General features: G+C 48.5%; 1 protein-coding gene across 1 annotated transcript; it reads left to right on the forward strand.

Moving 5' to 3' along the window:
* The first annotated feature begins 9,248 nt into the window (after nt 1-9,248).
* LOC144692515 (immunoglobulin kappa light chain-like) lies at nt 9,249-17,846 on the forward strand. Its single transcript, XM_078561477.1, has 4 exons — nt 9,249-9,335; nt 9,522-9,826; nt 10,708-10,753; nt 16,767-17,846. Exons 1-4 carry the CDS (start codon nt 9,287-9,289, stop codon nt 17,093-17,095), a joined length of 729 nt encoding a protein of 242 aa, XP_078417603.1. The 5' UTR covers nt 9,249-9,286; the 3' UTR covers nt 17,096-17,846.
* The last annotated feature ends 427 nt before the right edge of the window (nt 17,847-18,273 follow it).

An 18,273-nucleotide genomic window follows, 5' to 3' on the forward strand; every position in this document is an offset into this window, starting at 1 on the left:
CTGAGGATTGCGAATGTCATTAGCATAAATCAGCATCTCATTATGACTCCTGCTGGCCGGAATCATCCCTCCACGCTGGATTAGAGCCCACATCAGCGTGCGGTTAGAACCACGTGTTTCACAACAGGATTGAAACCAGGTGGATCTGGAAAGCTGCACTTCATTCCTGACCCCGGGGTGAGCTCACGAGGGTCAGTGCCAGACTTCACAGGCTGCACCACATCAGCTTCAGGAGGCTCTCTTCTGGGTCTTTCTCGGAGTGGCAGGCGGTGACTAGTGGGGTATGGCAGGGATCAGTGCTTGGGCCCCAGCTGTTCACTATATATATCAATGCTTTGGATGAGGGAACCCAAATGTAATAGTCCCAAGTTTGCTGACAACACGAAACTTGGTGGGATTGTGAGCGATGAGGAGGGTGTTAAGAGGCTTCAAGGTGATTTAGACGGGTTCAGTGAGTGGACATATACATGGCAGGTGCAGTGTAATGTGGGTAAGTGTGAAGTTATCCACTTCAGCAGGAAAAACAGAACGGCAGAGTATTATTTAAATGGTGATAGATTGGGAAATGTTGATGTACAAAGGGACCTGGGTGTCCTTGTACACCAATCACTGAAAGCAAGCATGCAGGTGCAGCAAGCAGTTAAAAAGGCAAATAGTGTGTTGGCCTTCCTTGCGAGAGGACTTGAGTACAGGAGCAAGGATGTCTTACTGCAGCTGTACAGGGCCTTGGTGAGACCACACCTGGAGTATCGTGTGCAGTTTTGGTCTCCTTACCTAAGAAAGGATATACTTGCCACAGAGGGAGTGCAGCAAAGGTTCACCAGACTGATTCCTGGGATGGCAGGATTGTTGTATGAGGAGAGATTGGGCCGACTTGGCCTGTTTTCACTGGAGTTTAGAAGAATGAGAGGAGATTTCATTGAAACTTATAAAATTCTGACAGGGCTGGACAGACTGGATGCAGGGATGATGTTTCCTCTGGTTGGGGAGGGGGATCTAGAACAAGGGGTCACAGTCTCAGGATACAGGGTAGACCATTTAGGACTTAGATGAGGAGAAACTTCTTCACTCAGAGGCTGGTGAACCTGTGGATTTCTCCACCACAGAGGCTGTGGGGGCCAAGTCACTGAATATATTTAAGAAGGAAATAGATAGATTTCTGGACTCTAAAGGTATATGGGGTATGGGGAGAGCACGGGAGAATGGTGTTGAGATAAAGGGTCAGTTATGGTCATATTGAATGGTGGAGCAGGGTGGAAGGACTGAATGACCTGCTCCTGCTGCTATTTTCTATGTTTCTCTGTCTCAAAGCAGGTACGACAGCAGGGTTAAGGGGGGAGGGACGGGGGCACTTTTACTGTGCTGCAGGGCAAGGGATCCATTGGGGAAGGGGCCAGACAGGACTGAGGGAAGGGAAGGGGCTGCAGGGTAAAGGGTCCATTGGGGACAACGACTGGGGAAGGTTGCACTGAGACACATGACTGAGGGGGTGGGGGTAGGGGTGGGCACTAAAGGGCCAGCCAACTGAATTGACGGTTCCAAACCATGTACAAACCATCTGTGATGTCCTTGGAGTAATGGCTCAAACTGACTTCATCAAACTGACATTCCAAATAGGCCGAAATTGTTCATAATGGGATTAACTGTAATTGGATCAGATCTGAGCGTCAGCAGCTAAAATAGAGAGAGGGATGCAGGTCAGATTGAGAGAGGGATGCAGGTCAGATAGAGAGAGGGATGTAGGTCAGATAGAGAGAGATGGAGGTCAGATGGAGAGAGGGATGGAGGTCAGGTGGAGAGAGGGTTGGAAATCAGATAGAGAGAGGGATGGAGGTCAGATAGAGAGAGGGATGCAGGTCAGATAGAGAGAGGGATGTAGGTCAGATAGAGAGAGATGGAGGTCAGATGGAGAGAGGGATGGAGGTCAGGTGGAGAGAGGGTTGGAGGTCAGATTGAGAGAGGGATGGAGGTCAGTTAGAGAGAGATGGAGGTCAGATGGAGAGAGGGATGGAGGTCAGATAGAGAGAGATGGAGGTCAGATAGAGAGAGGGATGGAGGTCAGATAGAGAGAGATGGAGGTCAGATGGAGAGAGGGATGGTGGTCAGGTGGAGAGAGGGTTGGAGGTCAGATTGAGAGAGGGATGGAGGTCAGATGGAGAGAGGGATGGAGGTCAGATAGAGAGAGATGGAGGTCAGATGGAGAGAGGGATGGAGGTCTGGTGGAGAGAGGGTTGAAGGTCAGATGGAGAGAGGGATGGAGGACAGATAGAGAGGGATGGTGGTCAGGCGGAGAGAGTAATGGAGGTCAGGTGAAGAGAGGGATGCAGGTCAGATAGAGAGAGGGATGGAGGTCAGATAGAGAGAGAGATGAAGGTCAGATACAGCGAGGGATGAAGCTCATGGATGTGTGTATCTGAGAGAAAAGTGGGACACTCAGAGGGAGAGATGGAGATCAGGGAGGTGTGTATCTGAGAGGAAGTTCGGACACTCAGAGGGAGGGTTGGAGATCAGGGTGGTGTGTATCTGAGAGGAAGGTGGGACACTCAGAGGGAGGGATGGTGATCAGGGAGGTGTTGTATCTGAGAGGAAGGTGGGACACTCAGAGGGAGGGATGGAGATCAGGGAGGTGTGTATCTGAGAGGAAGGTGGGACACTCAGAGGGAGGGATGGAGATCAGGGAGGGGTGTATCTGAGAGGAAGGTCAGAAACTCAGAGGGAGAGATGGAGATCAGGGAGGTGTGTATCTGAGAGGAAGGTGGGACACTCAGAGGGAGGGATGGAGATCAGGGAGGTGTGTATCTGAGAGGAAGGTGGGACACTCAGAGGGAGGGATGGAGATCAGGTGGAACGAGGTTACTGTCCATTCTCTCCCCCTTTGCTGCAGTTTGGTGCAGACTAACCTGTTGCTCTGTGAATCCCAGGTTAATGCAGTCCCCTTGCTCCCTGCATTTCAGCCTCTCTCAATCCACACCACCACTTCTTCCCTGTAGGGAATGGGATTGAGCCAGTAACCCAGAGGGGATGAGTTCAAATCCCTGGATGGGAAATAGTGAAATGGAATTGGATAAATCTGATCATTTGTGTCCTGGCTGCAGAAATTGTCCATAAATCCTGCTGGATTGTTATAAAACACAAGGGACTCAGTGAGTGAAGCTGCCAGTCTCACCCTGTCACTGTCGACCCTGTCAATCACATTAAGAATTTTATATGTTTCAATGGGATCACCTCTCATTCTTCTAAGCTCCAGGGAATAATATCCCAGTCTACTCAATCTCTCCTCATCAGACAATCCCCTCATCCCAGGAATCACTCTCGGGAATCTCTGCTGCACTCCTTCCAAGGCTCGTATATCCTTCCTTAGGGAAGGAGACCGAATCTGTACACAGTAATCCAGGTGTGGTCTCACCGAGGTCCGATAGAATTACAATAAGACTCCTTCACTCTGACAGGGACAGGAGCTGACACAGAGTCTCTCTCACTCATACTAACCCACTCCTCTCTCTCACTATCTCTCACAGAGTCTCCCTGTCTCTCTCTCTCTCCGTCTCCCTGTCTCTCTCTCTCTCTCCCTCTCTCACTCTCTCTCTCTCTGTCCCTGTCTCTCTCTCTCACTCTCTGTCTCTCTCTCTCTCTCTCTCTCTCAATCTCTATCCTGCCTTCTCCCTCTGAAGATGTTCTCTGGGTGTCAGTGTTTAATATAAGGTGGTGTTTGTCAGTATATTTTCGATGCTCTATGGTTTCTGAGCATGGTGGGAGGGGATCAGGGCTCTGTTCTTTGACGTGACGCAGTGATGTCTGTCCCAGTGTCTCAGACTGTGATGCTGTTGTTTTCTGTGACTGACGCTATGATATCGATTGTAATCTCACTCAGTGTGACACGAGGTTACATGGCTTGATCAGTGGTGAGGGAGGAGCAGACTGAACAAGGAGCTGTAATCATCAGTCACTGCCGAAAACCTTCACACAGCCCGCACACTCCGCAAACTTCTTCACTAAATATTCTTTCAGCTCCTTAATGAGAGGCCTGGAGCTGAAAAGGGAAAAAGAGAAAGACATCTTTTCGAGAGGCTCATGGACACAATGTACACTGTACATTACCCACTAATGACACTCTGTCTACATTTAACTCATTGTTTAAGCTCCAGCCCACCTCCTGTTCCTATCCATATGTTTCAGTCAAGGGGCCTGATAAGTCTACAGCACAGGAGGAGGCCATTCAGCCCCTTGTGTCTGTGCTAGCTGTGCACTAGGATCATTCAGAACTAACCTCTCAGTTTAATGTCTGTTATGGGGAAGTGACCGGAACCTGTTATTAGAGACAGAATGAGTGACAAATATGAACTGATCAGAGAGAGTCAGCATGGATTTAAAAGGGTCAGAGATCTTTAACTAACCTGGTTACATTTTTTGCAGCGGTCAGTAAGCAGGTAGATTAGGGAGAGTCTATGGATTGTTATTGATATTGATTTCCAGAAGACATTAGAGACGATTCCCAATGAGAGACTGTGAATAATAATGGAAGCATCTGGAATTTGAGGAAACCTTTTGCCATGGATGAGGAACTGGTTAGGAGGCAGGAGACAGAGAGTAGGGATAATGTGTATGTGCTCCAATGAGCAAGATGTGAATAGTGATGTCCCCAGGGATCTGTGCTGGAGACTGGGCTTTTCACACTATTGATCAGTTCTGGCACCGCACCTCAGGAAGGATATATTGACCATGGAAAGGGCACAGCTCAGATTCACCAGGATGATCCCGGGGTTAAAAGGGTTAAATTATCAGGACAGATTGTATAAACTCAGCTTGTATTGTCTTGAATTGAGAACAGTTAGTGGTGATCTAATTGAGATGTTTAAGATGAATAAAGACTGAATCTGATTAGTGTAGACAGAGAGAAACCATGTCCTCTGGTGGGGGAGTCGAGAACGAGGGGGCAGAATCTTCAGATTGGAGCTGGGCCGTTCAGGGGTGATGTCAGGAAGCAATTCTTCACTGGAAGGAGAGTGGAAATCTGGAACTCTCTCCCCCTGAGAAAAACTGCTGTTGGGGCTGGGGGGTCAATTGAAAATGTTAAAACTGAGCTTGTTAGGTTTTTCTTACACAAGGGGATTGAGGGTTATGGGGCAAGCTGGAGAAATGGAGTTAAGATACAGATCAGCCATGATCTAATTGAATGGTGGGACAGGCTCGAGGGGCTGAATGGCCTCCTCCTGTTCCTATATCCTAATCCCACTCCCCTGCTCTCCGCATTGTCCTGTATTCTCCACAGATTTACCTGTTTATTAACTGCAGTTTGAACTAAAACCCAAAGCTTTCATTCCCCACAGGCTGCTGAATGTTTAGTGAATTCTCTGTTTGGATTTCCCATTTCTACTCTCTGTAGTTTGTCCATTCCTAACGCTGCTGATCTTTTTAATTCAAGGCTTTATCAATCTGCATTTCTACTTTCAAGGAATGATGGAATTGAAGCTGAGCTCTCTCTGCTTCTACACATTCTTCACCATCTTTTCACTACTTTTCCCCCTCAAACCCATCATCTCAAACTCCTCTGCATTGAATTGTGTCAGTCACCTATCTGTCCCTTCCCTCATCTGTCTCTACTCTCCCCAAGTCTTTGACTCTTCTCCTCCCTGTTTGTTAAGCCTCTCCTTCTGTGTAGTCAGCACATTCCAGTTATCGGGGCAAGTGGCTGATCTTTGTGATGTGGAGGATTTGGGGGGTCAGTTCGGGGTGAAAGATGAGGCCAAGTTTGTAAAGAGTCTGGTTCAGCAGCAGACAGTGCTCAGGGAGAGGGATGGAGTTTGTATCGGGAGCTGAGGACGATGGCTTTGATCTTCCCAATGTGTTTCCCAGTGAGCCTGCTTCCTCAGTCCTGACTGCTCTTAGCTGCTGTTCTTTTCACTGATTGGACAGTTATTATTACAGATTCAGACCACAGCAGAAACCCCCAGTGTAAAAAATAACTGCAAAGATTGTCCGATCGCAAGATTGAAACGTGACCAAGAGAGGAAGTGAAAGAAGGAGCTCAGAGCAGCTGCATGTTTGTTACTGACACGGGAGAAAACTGTGAACCGTGTCCACTACCTAGAATCTTGCAGCACAGAAGGAGGCCATTCAGCCCATCCTGCCTGTGAGTTACCCAGTGAGTCCCACTCCTCCTCTCTATCCCCATAACCCAGCAATTCTTTCCTTTTCAGAGAGATCTCCAATTCCCTCTTGCAGACCTGGGTCCACAGCACGAGACTATCCCTAACCTGGGTTCGAAATTGGCATCTCATTCATTCATTGGAAGACAAAATGCCCGGGGTGGGAAATGGAGCTCAGATCTCCCAACATTCCCTCTCCCCTCCTGACATAAACCCCAAATTGTCCGAAATGCAGTGGTCATCACCAATGTGTCCAATTCTGTCCCCAGCCAAAATGCACACAAAATTTTCATTTATATAACGCCTTGACATACAAATATCCCCAAGATGTATCACAGAGGAACAGTGAGGTGAATGGGGGAGGGGGCAGGAGCGAGTTTAGGAAAGTGATCAAAGGCTTAGGTGAAAGGATGGAGTTTGATGCAGGAGAGAGAGGCCTGGAGAGGGGGTGGGTATGAAGAGTGGGAGTTCAGGGACCTGGGCCTAGGCCGCGGAAGGCTCTGCTGTCAATGGTGGGATGAAGGAAGCAGCGATGGGCAGGAGAGCAGGGTCAGAAGGTGGAAGGGTGAGGGAGGGAATGTGAGTCTGCAGCAGAACGCAGAGGTAGGAGAGAGCCAGGACATGGAGGAAATTGGAGGGCAGTGAGGTCAGGGGTAACAGATCAGTGGGTTCAGGGGTAACAGGTCAGTTAGGTCTGTAGGTAAAAAGTCAGTGAGGTCAGGGGGTAACAGGTCATTGAGGTCTTGGGTAGTCGGTCTGTAAGGTAAGGGGTAGTGTAGGAACGACACTTGGTGTGGGACAGGGTATGGAACTCTGCATTTCGGACAAGTTGGGGTTTATGGAGCGTGGATGAAAGAAGCTGGGAGAGGGCATCGGAATAATGGAGTCAGGAGACAAGACAAACAGGGATAAGGGTTTCTGTGGTCAAGGGGCTGATGTGTAGAGATGGACAATGTTGTGGAGATGGAAATTAGAGGCTTACGGGATGGAGAGATGTGGAGTTTGAAGTTCAGCTACTGGAGGTCCAATGGGAAGGAGGCCCATGTTTACTGGTCCCTATTGGAGGGTACAGTGAGAGGGGGGCCCATGTTTACTGGTCCCCATTGGAGGGTCCAGTGGGAGGGGGGCCCATGTTTACTGGTCCCTATTGGAGGGTCCAGTGGGAGGGAGGCCCATGTTTACTGGTCCCTATAGGAGGGTCCAGTGAGAAGAGGCCCATGTTTACTGGTCCCTATTGGAGGGTCAAATGGGAGGGGGGCCCATGTTTACTGGTCCCTATTGGAGGGTCCAATGTGAGGGGGGCCCATGTTTACTGGTCCCTATTGGAGGGTCCAGTGGGAGGGGGGCCCATGTTTACTGTTGCCTATTGGAGGGTCCAATGGGAGGGAGGCCCATGTTTACTGGTCCCTATTGGAGGGCCCAGTGGGAGGGTGGCCCATTTTACTGGTCCCTATTGGAGGTCCCAGTGGGAGGGAGGCCCATGTTTACTGGTCCCTATTGGAGGGTCCAGTGGGAGGGGGGCCCATGTTTACTGGTCCCTATTGGAAGGTCCAGTGGGAGGGAGGCCCATGTTTACTGGTGCCTATTGGAGGGTCCAATGTGATGGGGGCCCATGTTTACTGGTCCCTATTGGAGGGTCCAGTGGGAGGGGGGCCCATGTTTACTGGTGCCTATTGGAGGGTCCAATGGGTGGGGGGCCCATGTTTACTGGTCCCTATTGGATGGTCCAGTGGGAGGGAGGCCCATGTTTACTGGTCCCTATTGGAGGGTCCAGTGGGAGGGAGGCCCATGTTTACTGGTCCCTATTGGGGGTCCCAGTGGGAGGGGGGCCCATGTTTACTGGTCCCTATTGGAGGGTCCAGTGGGAAGCAGGCCCATGTTTACTGTTCCCTATTGGAGGGTCCAGGGGGCGGGAGGCCCATATTTACTGGTCTCTATTGGAGGGTCCAGTGGGAAGGAGGCACATGTTTACTGGTCCCTATTGGAGGGTCCAGTGGGAGGGAGGCCCATGTTTACTGGTCCCTATTGGAGGGCCCAGTGGGATACAGGCCCATGTTTACTGGTCCCCATTGGAGGGTCCAGTGGGACAGGGACACCATGGTCGATGTGGAGGACAGTTTCTTTCTGTTGTAAATGTGTGATCGTCCACCCCTCATCCCAGTAAAACACCCTGACCCGGAGCCTGACCATGGAAAGGGAGGGAGAGGGGAAGGGATTGGAACATGTTCTGAATGGACAGGATGGCTCAGTGGGTCAGACTCTGCCCTGTCCCTCCAGCTCACACTGATGGGGTGAGGGTCTCCTCTCTCTGCTGGGCCTTCATGAAATGAGGTTTGTGTCCAAACCAGTCCCCAGTGAGAATTGGCCAACAGCACAGAACTGCCCTTAATTTGACAATAATCTGTCAGTCTGACTGAGAGAGACCAAAGCATGGTCAATTTGGGAAATGGGGCCTTACTCCAGGAGAAGACATGCTTCTGGGGTCAAGGGTTCACATCCATCGGTGGGGCAGAGCAGAGGGAGTTTTCCCCTTCATTTCACTGTGTTCCCCCGGGGAGACTGTGGGAAAGAGAGAGCGAGGTGGAGATTGTGAGACCGAGTGAGAGAGGGAGGGAAGCATTTAACTGCTGCACCAGGACTCAAAGTGTTCCAAACTCCAGTAATAACCCCTGTTATAGAGATCAGTTAGAGAATTCCAGAACGATGGAGGGTGGGAGAGAGATGAGGAGGCAGAGATAGAGAGAGAGAGAGAGAGAGAAACTTGGGGGGGGGGGCAGGGGAGGAGAGAGAGAGAGAGAGAGGGAAAGAGAGAGAGAGAGAGAGGAGAGGGAGGCATGGAGGGAGAGCAAAAAGGGACATTGTGACGGGAGCCATGATTGACTTGGCAGTGTGAGAGAAATAGGGAACAACAGAGATATGGAGGGAGAATGAGAGAGGCAGACAATGAGGGACAAGTGGAGGGAGAGGGAGGGAGAGAGTTGAAGAGGAAGTGAAAGGTGCTGACGTGGTTTTCTATGGGTGATACCATTTACATACTGAGGAACAGCCAGTGAGATTCTGACAGGCTGCAGCTTTATAAAGCTGAGTCCAGCGAAGGGAGAGTTTATCAGTGACCAGGCACAGGGACAGGAGCAGACACCATGATTTCAGCCATCCAGCTCATCTGGCCTCTGGCATTCTGCATCGCAGGTACAAATCTCTCTCCTTCCACCGTGAATATTTTCCTGCTCTCCATTTCCATCCAATTCGACTGACTTGTGATTGAAGGGAAAATTCTGAAAGCAGAGAAATGGTCACTGTCTCTAACAACATCTCATTTTACAGGCTCTTTGTGTGACAGTTCTTACTTCACTCTGTTTCTCTATTACCCCTCAGGTATCAGTGGGGACATCACCATGACCCAGTCTCCCCGGGTGCTGTCAGTGAGCCTGGGCCAGACGTCCACCATCACCTGTACGGCCAGTCAGTCTGCTAGCTATGTTGCTTGGTACCAGCAGCGAGAAGGACAGAAACCCACTCTCCTGATCTATGATACAACAACTCGATTCACAGGAACATCGGAGCGATTCACCGGCAGTGGATCTGGCACTCAATTCACCCTGACAATCAGCAATGTACAGAATGAGGATGTCGCTGATTATTACTGTCAGAGCAATCAGTATAGCAGCTCAGCATACACAGTGATACAGAGCCTTACAAAAACCTCAATACACACAGCACCACCTCCTGTACTGACACATCCCACAGTTATATAGAATATATAATAATGGACACACAGTCCCACCTCCTGTACTGACACATCCCACAGTTATATAGAATATATAATAATGGACACACTGTCCCACCTCCTGTACTGACACATCCCACAGTTGTATAGAATATATAATAATGGACACACAGTCCCACCTCCTGTACTGACACAGTTATATAGAATATATAATAAACACATGAAAGGAAACTGAACAAATTATTTTCACTGTCCACTACACACTCCAGTCCCTGTGGTGTCCACCACCCACTGAAGGCCTCAAGTTTACCTTTTTTCCATGTCCACATTTGAAGACCGACTGGAAGATTTATCATAAAATGTTCAAGTTCTCATATTTCTCGAGCACAACTGCACAGAATTCAGAGAGAGAGGGAGAGAGAGAAAAACAGAGAGAGAGACAATCAGAGAAAGAGAGATAGAGAGAAAGAGTTAAAGGTGAGTGTGAGTGAGAGACAGAGAGAGGGTGAGAGTGAGTTAAAGGTGAGTGTGAGTGAGAGACAGAGAGAGGGTGAGAGTGAGTTAAAGGTGAGTGTGAGTGAGAGACAGAGAGAGGGTAAGAGTGAGTTAATGGTGAGTGTGAGTGAGAGACAGAGAGAGGGTGAGAGTGAGTTAAAGGTGAGTGTGAGTGAGAGACAGAGAGAGGGTGAGAGTGAGTTAAAGGTGAGTGTGAGTGAGAGACAGGGAGAGGGTGAGAGTGAGTTAAAGGTGAGTGTGAGTGAGAGACAGAGGAAGGGTGAGAGTGACTGAGTGAAGCAGAGAGCAGAGGTTTTTGTACAGCCCCTGCACTGGAAGCTCTCAGTGTGGGGTACGTTCGGTAAAGGAACCAAGCTCAGACTGAGTAAGTAAACCCCAATCCTCCCTTATTAACCCTTTCAATACTGTAACTTTCTCAAACACTAATGCTGAATAGTTGAAGGTGTTAGTGAGGAGCTGCAGTGAATGAAATGGTTCAGTGAACAACACTGTGTATAACAGGGTGCCCAGCTGTATTTCTTTCATTACATTCCCCACTTTAAGAAACAAGATATCAATAACCAACTTTTACCCACCGTCTCGAGGAGATCTGGACGTTTGCAGACTGTGCTGACATTGCTGCACCATGGAGTGAAATCACTCACTAGACTCCTGTCAGTCTCAGTGTGACAGACACGGGCAGAGTTTGATATGAGCTCTGGCTCCCTCTCACAGTCTCTGATATAACTGATCACAGCACCAGCACAGTGAGACACCGAGGTCCCACCTCCCCCAGCTTGAACCCTGCTCTCTCCACTCCCTGGTTATCTCTTGGCAAAGTTCTGATGACAAACAGGTAGAGCAGGGCCCACAATCCAGTGTCTTCAGTGTTCCAGGGTTTCGGGGAGACTCTCCGTTTCCCCCGAATGTTTAAATGTCACCCTCTAGACTCCAGGCCTCCCGGAATCTGCTCTCCATCTCTCTCCTGAAGACACTGTCTCTGACTGGGGAACAGCTCCACCCTCCCCAAGTGGGCTCATTCCTCCAAGTTTGAGCCGGGAGGGTGAACATGGTGGGATATTGGACCGTGAGGTGTTGGCCTTGCCTCAGTGGTTAGCACCAGCCCCTCAGAGTCACAATGTTGTGGGTTCAAATCCCACTCCAGAGACTTGAGCACATAATCCAGGCTGACACTCCAGTGCAGTATTGAGGGAGGGCAGCACTGTTAGAGGAGCCGTCTTTCAGATGAGACAAACTGAGGTCTGCCCTCTCAGGAGGATGTCAAATATCCCACGGTGCTTTGAGAAGAAGACCAGGGGTGATCCCCCCGGTTTCCTGGACAATGTTTATCCCTCAATCTACATCACTACTCATCTGATTTTCTGGCCATTGTCGATCCGCTATCTGGGATCTTACTGTGCACAGTTGGCTCTGGAACACTCTGGGACATCCAGAGGTGGTGACAGGTGCCATTGAAATGCAAGCCTTTTTTTGAATTTGGAGATTTCTTATGTTGACCCTGTGAGGTGCCATTGACCTCACACTGACCCTGTCTGACCCCCAGACTCTGAAACAAATTAAGCCTCACCCTTGACGTGGCCCCAGTGTTGGCCGGCAAGGTTTTAAATGAAATCTAGAACCTTCTACACCCAAAGCTGTTTTCTCAATACATTAAGAGTAAGAGGATAACTAAGGGACGAGTAGTGCCAATAAAAGACCAAAAAGGTAACCTATGTGAGGAGGTGGAGAATGTGGGTATGGTTCTGAATGAATACTTTGCGTCTGTCTTCACAAAAGAAAGGGAACAATGTAGACATTGTCACTATGGAGGAGGAGTGTGAAATATTGGCTGTGATAAACATAGGGAGAGAGGAAGTATGAGACGGATTAGCATCCTTGAGAGTGGATTAACCGGGTGAAATGTGCCCCAGACTGTTATCAGAAACCAGGGAAGAAATTGTGGAGGGTTTGACCCTCATTTTCCAATCCTCACTGGATACAGGTGAGGGTCCGGAGGACTGGAGGTCTGATAATGTTGTACCTTTGTTTAAAAAGGGAGCGAGGGATAGACTGAATAATTACAGGCCAGTCATTGTGTCCTCGTTGGTGGTCAAATAATTGGAATCAATTCTGATGGACAGGATAAACTGTCGCTTAAAAAGGCACAGATTAGTCTAGGACAGTCAGCATGGGTTTGATAAGGGAAGGTCATGTCTGACTAAATTGTTCATCTTTTTTGAGGAAGTAACAAGGAGGATTGATGAGGGTAGTGTACTTGATGTTATCTACATGGATTTTAGCAAGGTTTTTGAGAAGGTTCCACATGGCAGACTGGTTAATAAAATAAAAGCCAATGGGGTCCATGGGAATGGGGCCCATTAGATACAAAGTTAGTTCAGGGGCCGGGCACAAAGGGAAATTATTGATGGTGTTTTAGCGACTGGAAGGCTGTTTCCAGTGTGGGTCTGCAGGCCTCAGGCCTAGGTACCCTGCTTTTTGTGTATATATTAATGATTTGGACATAAATGTAGGAGATTGATCAAGGAGTTTACAGGTGACACAAAAATTGGCTACATGGTAGATAACAAGGAGGATTGTTGTAGGCTGCAGGAAGATATCAATGGACTGGTCAGGTGGACAGAAAAGTGGCAAATGGAATTCTCCCCAGAGAAGTGTGAGGTGATGCATTTGGGGAGGTCAAACAAAGCAAAGGAATACACAATAAATGGGAAGATACTGGGAGGTGCAGAGGAAGCGAGGGACCTTGGGGTGAATGTCCAGACTCCTGAAGGTAGCAGAACAGGTCGATAAGGTGGTTAAGAAGGAACAGGGAATCCTTTCAATCATTAGCCGAGGTTGCGAGCAAGGAGGTTATGCTGGAACTGTATAAATTATTAGTTAGGCCACAACTTGAGTACAGTGCGCAGTTCTGGTCACCTCATTACAGGAAGGATGTGATTGCATTAGAGAGGGTAGAGAGGAGATTTAACAAGGATGTAGCCAGGACAGGAAAATTGCAGCTATGAGGAGAGATTGGATTGGCTGGGCTTGTTCTCCTTGGAACAGAGGAGGCTGAGGGGAGATTTGATTGAGATGTACAAAATTATGAGGGGCTTGGATAGATTGGATGGGATGGGTCTATTTACTTTAGCAGAGAGGTCAGTGACTAGGGGGCATAGATTTAAAGTGATTGGGAGAAAGATTAGATGGGAGATGAGGCTCTGGAACTCACTGCCTGAAAGGGTCACAGAGGCAGGAACCCTCAACCCATTTAAAAGGTGTCTGGATATGAACCTCAAGAGCCTGAACCTGGAGGACTACGGACCAAATGCTGGAAAGTGGGATTCGACCAGACGGCTCGTGTTTCAGTGGGCACAGACATGATGGGCCGAGTGGCCTCTTTCTGTGCCAGAAACTTTCTATCATTTTATTCTATGACACCCAATCTGAATCCTTTCTGAAGTGGGTTGATCCAAGTGTCCTCCAACTTTCTGGGATAAAGTTCTCTCGATGTGTGTGTGATCTGAGGATTGTTAATGCTGAACCTGTTTCCCCCGCACAGACTGATCAATAGTGAGAGATTCCTGACAGCTTAACAGGGTCTTAGAGGGACAATGAGTGTTTAAGCACTCTTAATATTAACCATTTCCGTGCTGAATTTGTGGAAACCCTCTTTACAAATGTCTAAGTAACAGTCCAATATGATTTAACCAGCTTAACATCAAACCTTTACCTCCTGCCACTCAACTAATTTGAAACACAACTTGCCCCTTTCCCTGGGATCCCATGAGTTTTTAATTTTCTGAGCAGTCTGTCATGTGTAACCTTGTCAGAAGTCTTGCTAAAATCCGCATAGACCACGTCAAACTCACTCCCTTCATCAACCCTCCTTGTTACCCCCTCAAAAAATTGAAGCAAGTTAGTCAGACACGGCTTTCCCTTAACAAGTCCATGTTGACTGTCCTTGGTCGTATCTTTCTCAAAGATGATTAAAATGTCCCTCAGAATATTTTCCAACAATTAATATTTCCTCTCTCACTATGGCCGGAATTTTCCGGCCCCATTGGTGTCAGGCGTCATGGTGAGCAGTGGGAATAATATGGTGAGACAGCCAAAAATCTGAAACTGTTGGCTCTCCTGCGGCCAGAGCGGGGGTAGAGGACATCAGGATGGGCCTCCACAGGTTCCAGAAGGCATCCCAGGAATGCATCACTGAATCGGGGGCTGCACTCTGCTTGGCTTTTGGGGCCATGTCTTCACCGGAGCAGCCCCGGGCTGCAAGCATTGAGAAGTGTGCGCACGGCTGTAGTTTAAATATGGTGTCCAGCTTCTTCAGTGTTGTTGGAGCTGCACTCATCCAGACAAGTGGAGAGTACTCCAACACTTTCCTGACTTGTGCTTTGTAGATGGTGGACAGGCTTTGGAGAGTCAGGAGGTGAGTTACTCGTCACACGATTCCTAGCCTCTGACTTGCTCTTGTAGCCACAGTATTTATATGGCTAGTCCACTTCAGTTTCTGCTCAATGCTAACCCCCAGGATGTTGATAGTGGGGGATTCAGTGATGGTAATGCCATTGAACATAAGGGGCGATGGTTGGATTCTCTCTTGTTGGAGATGGTCATTGCCTGGCACTTGTGTGGCATGTATGTTACTTGCCACTTGTCAGCCCAATCCTGGCTATTTTGCAGGTCTTGCTGCATTTGGACAGGGACTGCTTCAGTATCTGAGGAGTTATGAATGATGCTGAACATTGTGCAATCATCAGCGAACACACCAACTTCTGACCTTATGATGGAAGGAAGGTCATTGATGAAGTAGCTGAAGATGGTTGGGCCGAGGATGCTACCCTGAGGAACTCCTGCAGTGATGTCCAGGAGCTGAGATGACTGACCTCCAACAACCACAACCATCTTCCTTTGTGCTAGGTGTGACTCCAACCCACAGAGAGTTTTCCCCCTGATTCCCTTTGACTCCAGTTTTGCTCGGGCTCCTTGACGCCACACTCAGTCAAATACGGCCTTGATATCAATGACAGTCGGTCTCTCCTCACCTCGGGAGTTCAGCTCCACTGTCCATGTCTGAACTAAGGCTGTAGTGAGGTCAGGAGCTGAGTGGCCCTGGCAGAACCCAAACTGGGCCTCAGTGAGCAGGTTATTGCTAAGCAAGTGCCATTTGATAGCACAGTTGATGACCCCTTCCATCACTTTACTGATGTTGGAGAGTAGACTGATGGGGCGGTAATTGGCCAGGTTGGATTTGTCCTGCTTTTTGTGTACAGGACATATCTGGGCAATTTCCCAGGTGTTGCTGTGTGCCACACAGAAATGTGGTTGGCTCTTAAATGCCCTCTGAAGTGGCCCAGCCCCCACTCAGTTGTTAGAAACTGCGACAAAGTCACAAAAAAGGAATGAAACCGGACGGACCACCCGGCATGTACCTAGGCACCGGAAACAACAACGGCAATCTCAGCCCCATTGACCCTGCAAAGTCCCCCTTGCTAACATCTGGGGGCTAGTGCCAAAATTGGAAGAGCTGTCTCACAGACTAGTCAAGCAACAGCCTGACATTGTCATCCTCACAGAATCATACCTTACAGATAATGTCCCAGACTCCACCATCACCATCCCCGGGTATGTCCTGTCCCACCGGCAGGACAGACCCAGCAGAGGTGGCAACACTGTGGCATGCAGTCAGTGGGGAGTTGCTCTGGGAGTCCTCAAAATCAACTCCGGACCCCATGAAGTCTCATGGCATCAGGTCAAACATGGGGAAGGAAACCTCCTCCTGATTACCACGTACCACCCTCCCTCAGTTGATGAATCAGTGCTCCTCCATGTTGAACACCACTTGGAGGAAAGACTGAGAGTGGCAAGGGCACAGGAGATGTAAAACAATCTTTCTCCCACCCACCATTGCCCTTTGTTGAAATCTGGGAGAATTCCGCACTATTTATATCCCATCCAACATTTCACAATTCTCCTCCTTGAAAATCTCCCACTGCTCTGGCACTGATTTACCTTCAAGTTGCTGTTTCCTGTCCATTTCGGCAAATCGCAGCTTAGTTAAATTGACCTTTCCCTAATTTACAACTTTTACACTTGGTCTAGCTTTATCCTTTTCCATAGCTGCTCTAAATCTAACTGAATTATGATCATTATTACCCAGATACTCTCCCGCTGTTACACCTTCCACCTGCTCAGATTCATTCCCTGAAATTGTCTAAAACTGCCCCTTCTCTTGTTGGGTTTGTTACATTCAGGCTAAAAGAATTCACCTGGATGGATTATAAGAATTTTACATCATCTATACATTTACACAGATCTGATCCCAGTTAATATTCGGGAAGTTGAAATTCATTATAATGACAGTGATTAAACTTCCTTCTCTTCTCTTTCAGGCAGAGAGAAGTCACCACCCACACTGACCCTGCTGCCCCCCTCCCCGGAGGAGGTCAAGACCAAGGGCACTGCCACCCTGGTGTGCCTTGCCAATCACTTCTATCCCGATGAAGTGAAGGTGGAGTGGAAGAAGGACGGTGCAGCCATTTCGGACGGGGTTCAGACCAGCAACTACCTGCGAGCTTCGGACAGCACCTACAGCGTCAGCAGCCTGCTGACCCTCTCTGGCTCCAGCTGGGAGTCCAACGCCCGCTTCTCCTGTGTTGTCACCCACGAGAGCCTCTCCTCTCCCCTCAGCAAAAGCATCAGGAGATCAGAATGTGCATAGAGTGTTAGAGACAGTCCACAGAGGAGACACAACTTTAAATAGAACAGGGGTGAGCTGGGAGGGCAAAGGTCATTGTCAGCACCGAATTACAACTCTCTTCCTTCTCAGGACCGGCTCTGAGACACTTCTGAGGGTCAGGGGTTAAGGCACGTTATTGGGGCAGTGTAGAGGGAGCTTCACTCCGTATCTAACCCATGCTGTACCTGTCCTGGGAGTGTTTTATGGGGACAGTGTAGAGGGAGCTTAACTCTGTATCTAACCCCGTGCTGTACCTGCCCTGGGAGTGTTTGATGGGGACTGTATAGAGGGAGCTTTACTCTGTATCTAACCCCGTGCTGTACCTGTCCTGGGAGTGTTTGATGGGGACAGTGTAGAGGGAGCTTTACTCTGTATCTAACCCCGTGCTGTACCTGCCCTGGGAGTGTTTAATGGGACAGTTTAATCTCGTGATGCTAAGTAAAACCTCTCTAAGATGCTGAAGACTGTCAGCTGTACAAAAATATTGTGACCCTCCGAAGTGTCTGCTTCAGTAAACCAGACCCTTCCTGCTCACTCTGCAGTTACAATTTAAGGTTTAGTCACTGTTTAAAGGGACAGGATTCTCATGTTCTTGAGAAAATCTCCACAAGCGTTTTAATAAACCTCCATTCTCCCTGTGAATTTCTCCAGCTTCCTCTGGCTGGGCTGTTTATTCAAGTCTTTTTTCTGTAAATGTCAATGTGTAAAAGGTAATAAACATTAAGAATATTCAGTCTCTGTCTGGTGAGTGCTTTGGAAATGTCCCACCTCCCCATCAGCTGATTGGCTGCATTTCAGCAAGTGATTGTCCTGATTGGCTGGTTGGCCTGTCAATCAATGAAACATCAACAGACGATTTGGTTCAAAGACAATTATCAATCATTTTAAAATGATCAGTTTTATCTCGAATCTCTTGAATTTACAAGATTAAAAACAGAAAAGAAACTGGAAGTTGCTGGAATTAAATCAACACAACCACAATTCCCCAAACCATATTCACGACCTGTCCCGTGACCTTCCCATCTCACGTGGTCTCTCTATTCCCATAGTTTCAATCACAGATAAGACCATCTCTGATCACTTCCTTGTATCACTCCCCACCCACATCCCCCTTCCACAGCACAACCCTACCCCCTTCTGTATCCATCCCTGGAAAAACC

Source organism: Cetorhinus maximus, chromosome 17 (assembly GCF_964194155.1).
Source record: "Cetorhinus maximus chromosome 17, sCetMax3.hap1.1, whole genome shotgun sequence".
In the NCBI taxonomy this organism is placed as follows: Eukaryota; Metazoa; Chordata; class Chondrichthyes; order Lamniformes; family Cetorhinidae; genus Cetorhinus; species Cetorhinus maximus.

Excerpts from the sequence above, each read along its gene's own strand:
- LOC144692515 (XM_078561477.1), top strand. The coding sequence starts at position 9,287 with ATGATTTCAGCCATCCAGCTCATCTGGCCTCTGGCATTCTGCATCGCA. Across the intron at positions 9,827-10,707 it reads ATAGCAGCTCAGCATACACA|CTCTCAGTGTGGGGTACGTT; the intron begins GTGATACAGAGC and ends CTGCACTGGAAG. Across the intron at positions 10,754-16,766 it reads AGGAACCAAGCTCAGACTGA|GCAGAGAGAAGTCACCACCC; the intron begins GTAAGTAAACCC and ends CTTCTCTTTCAG.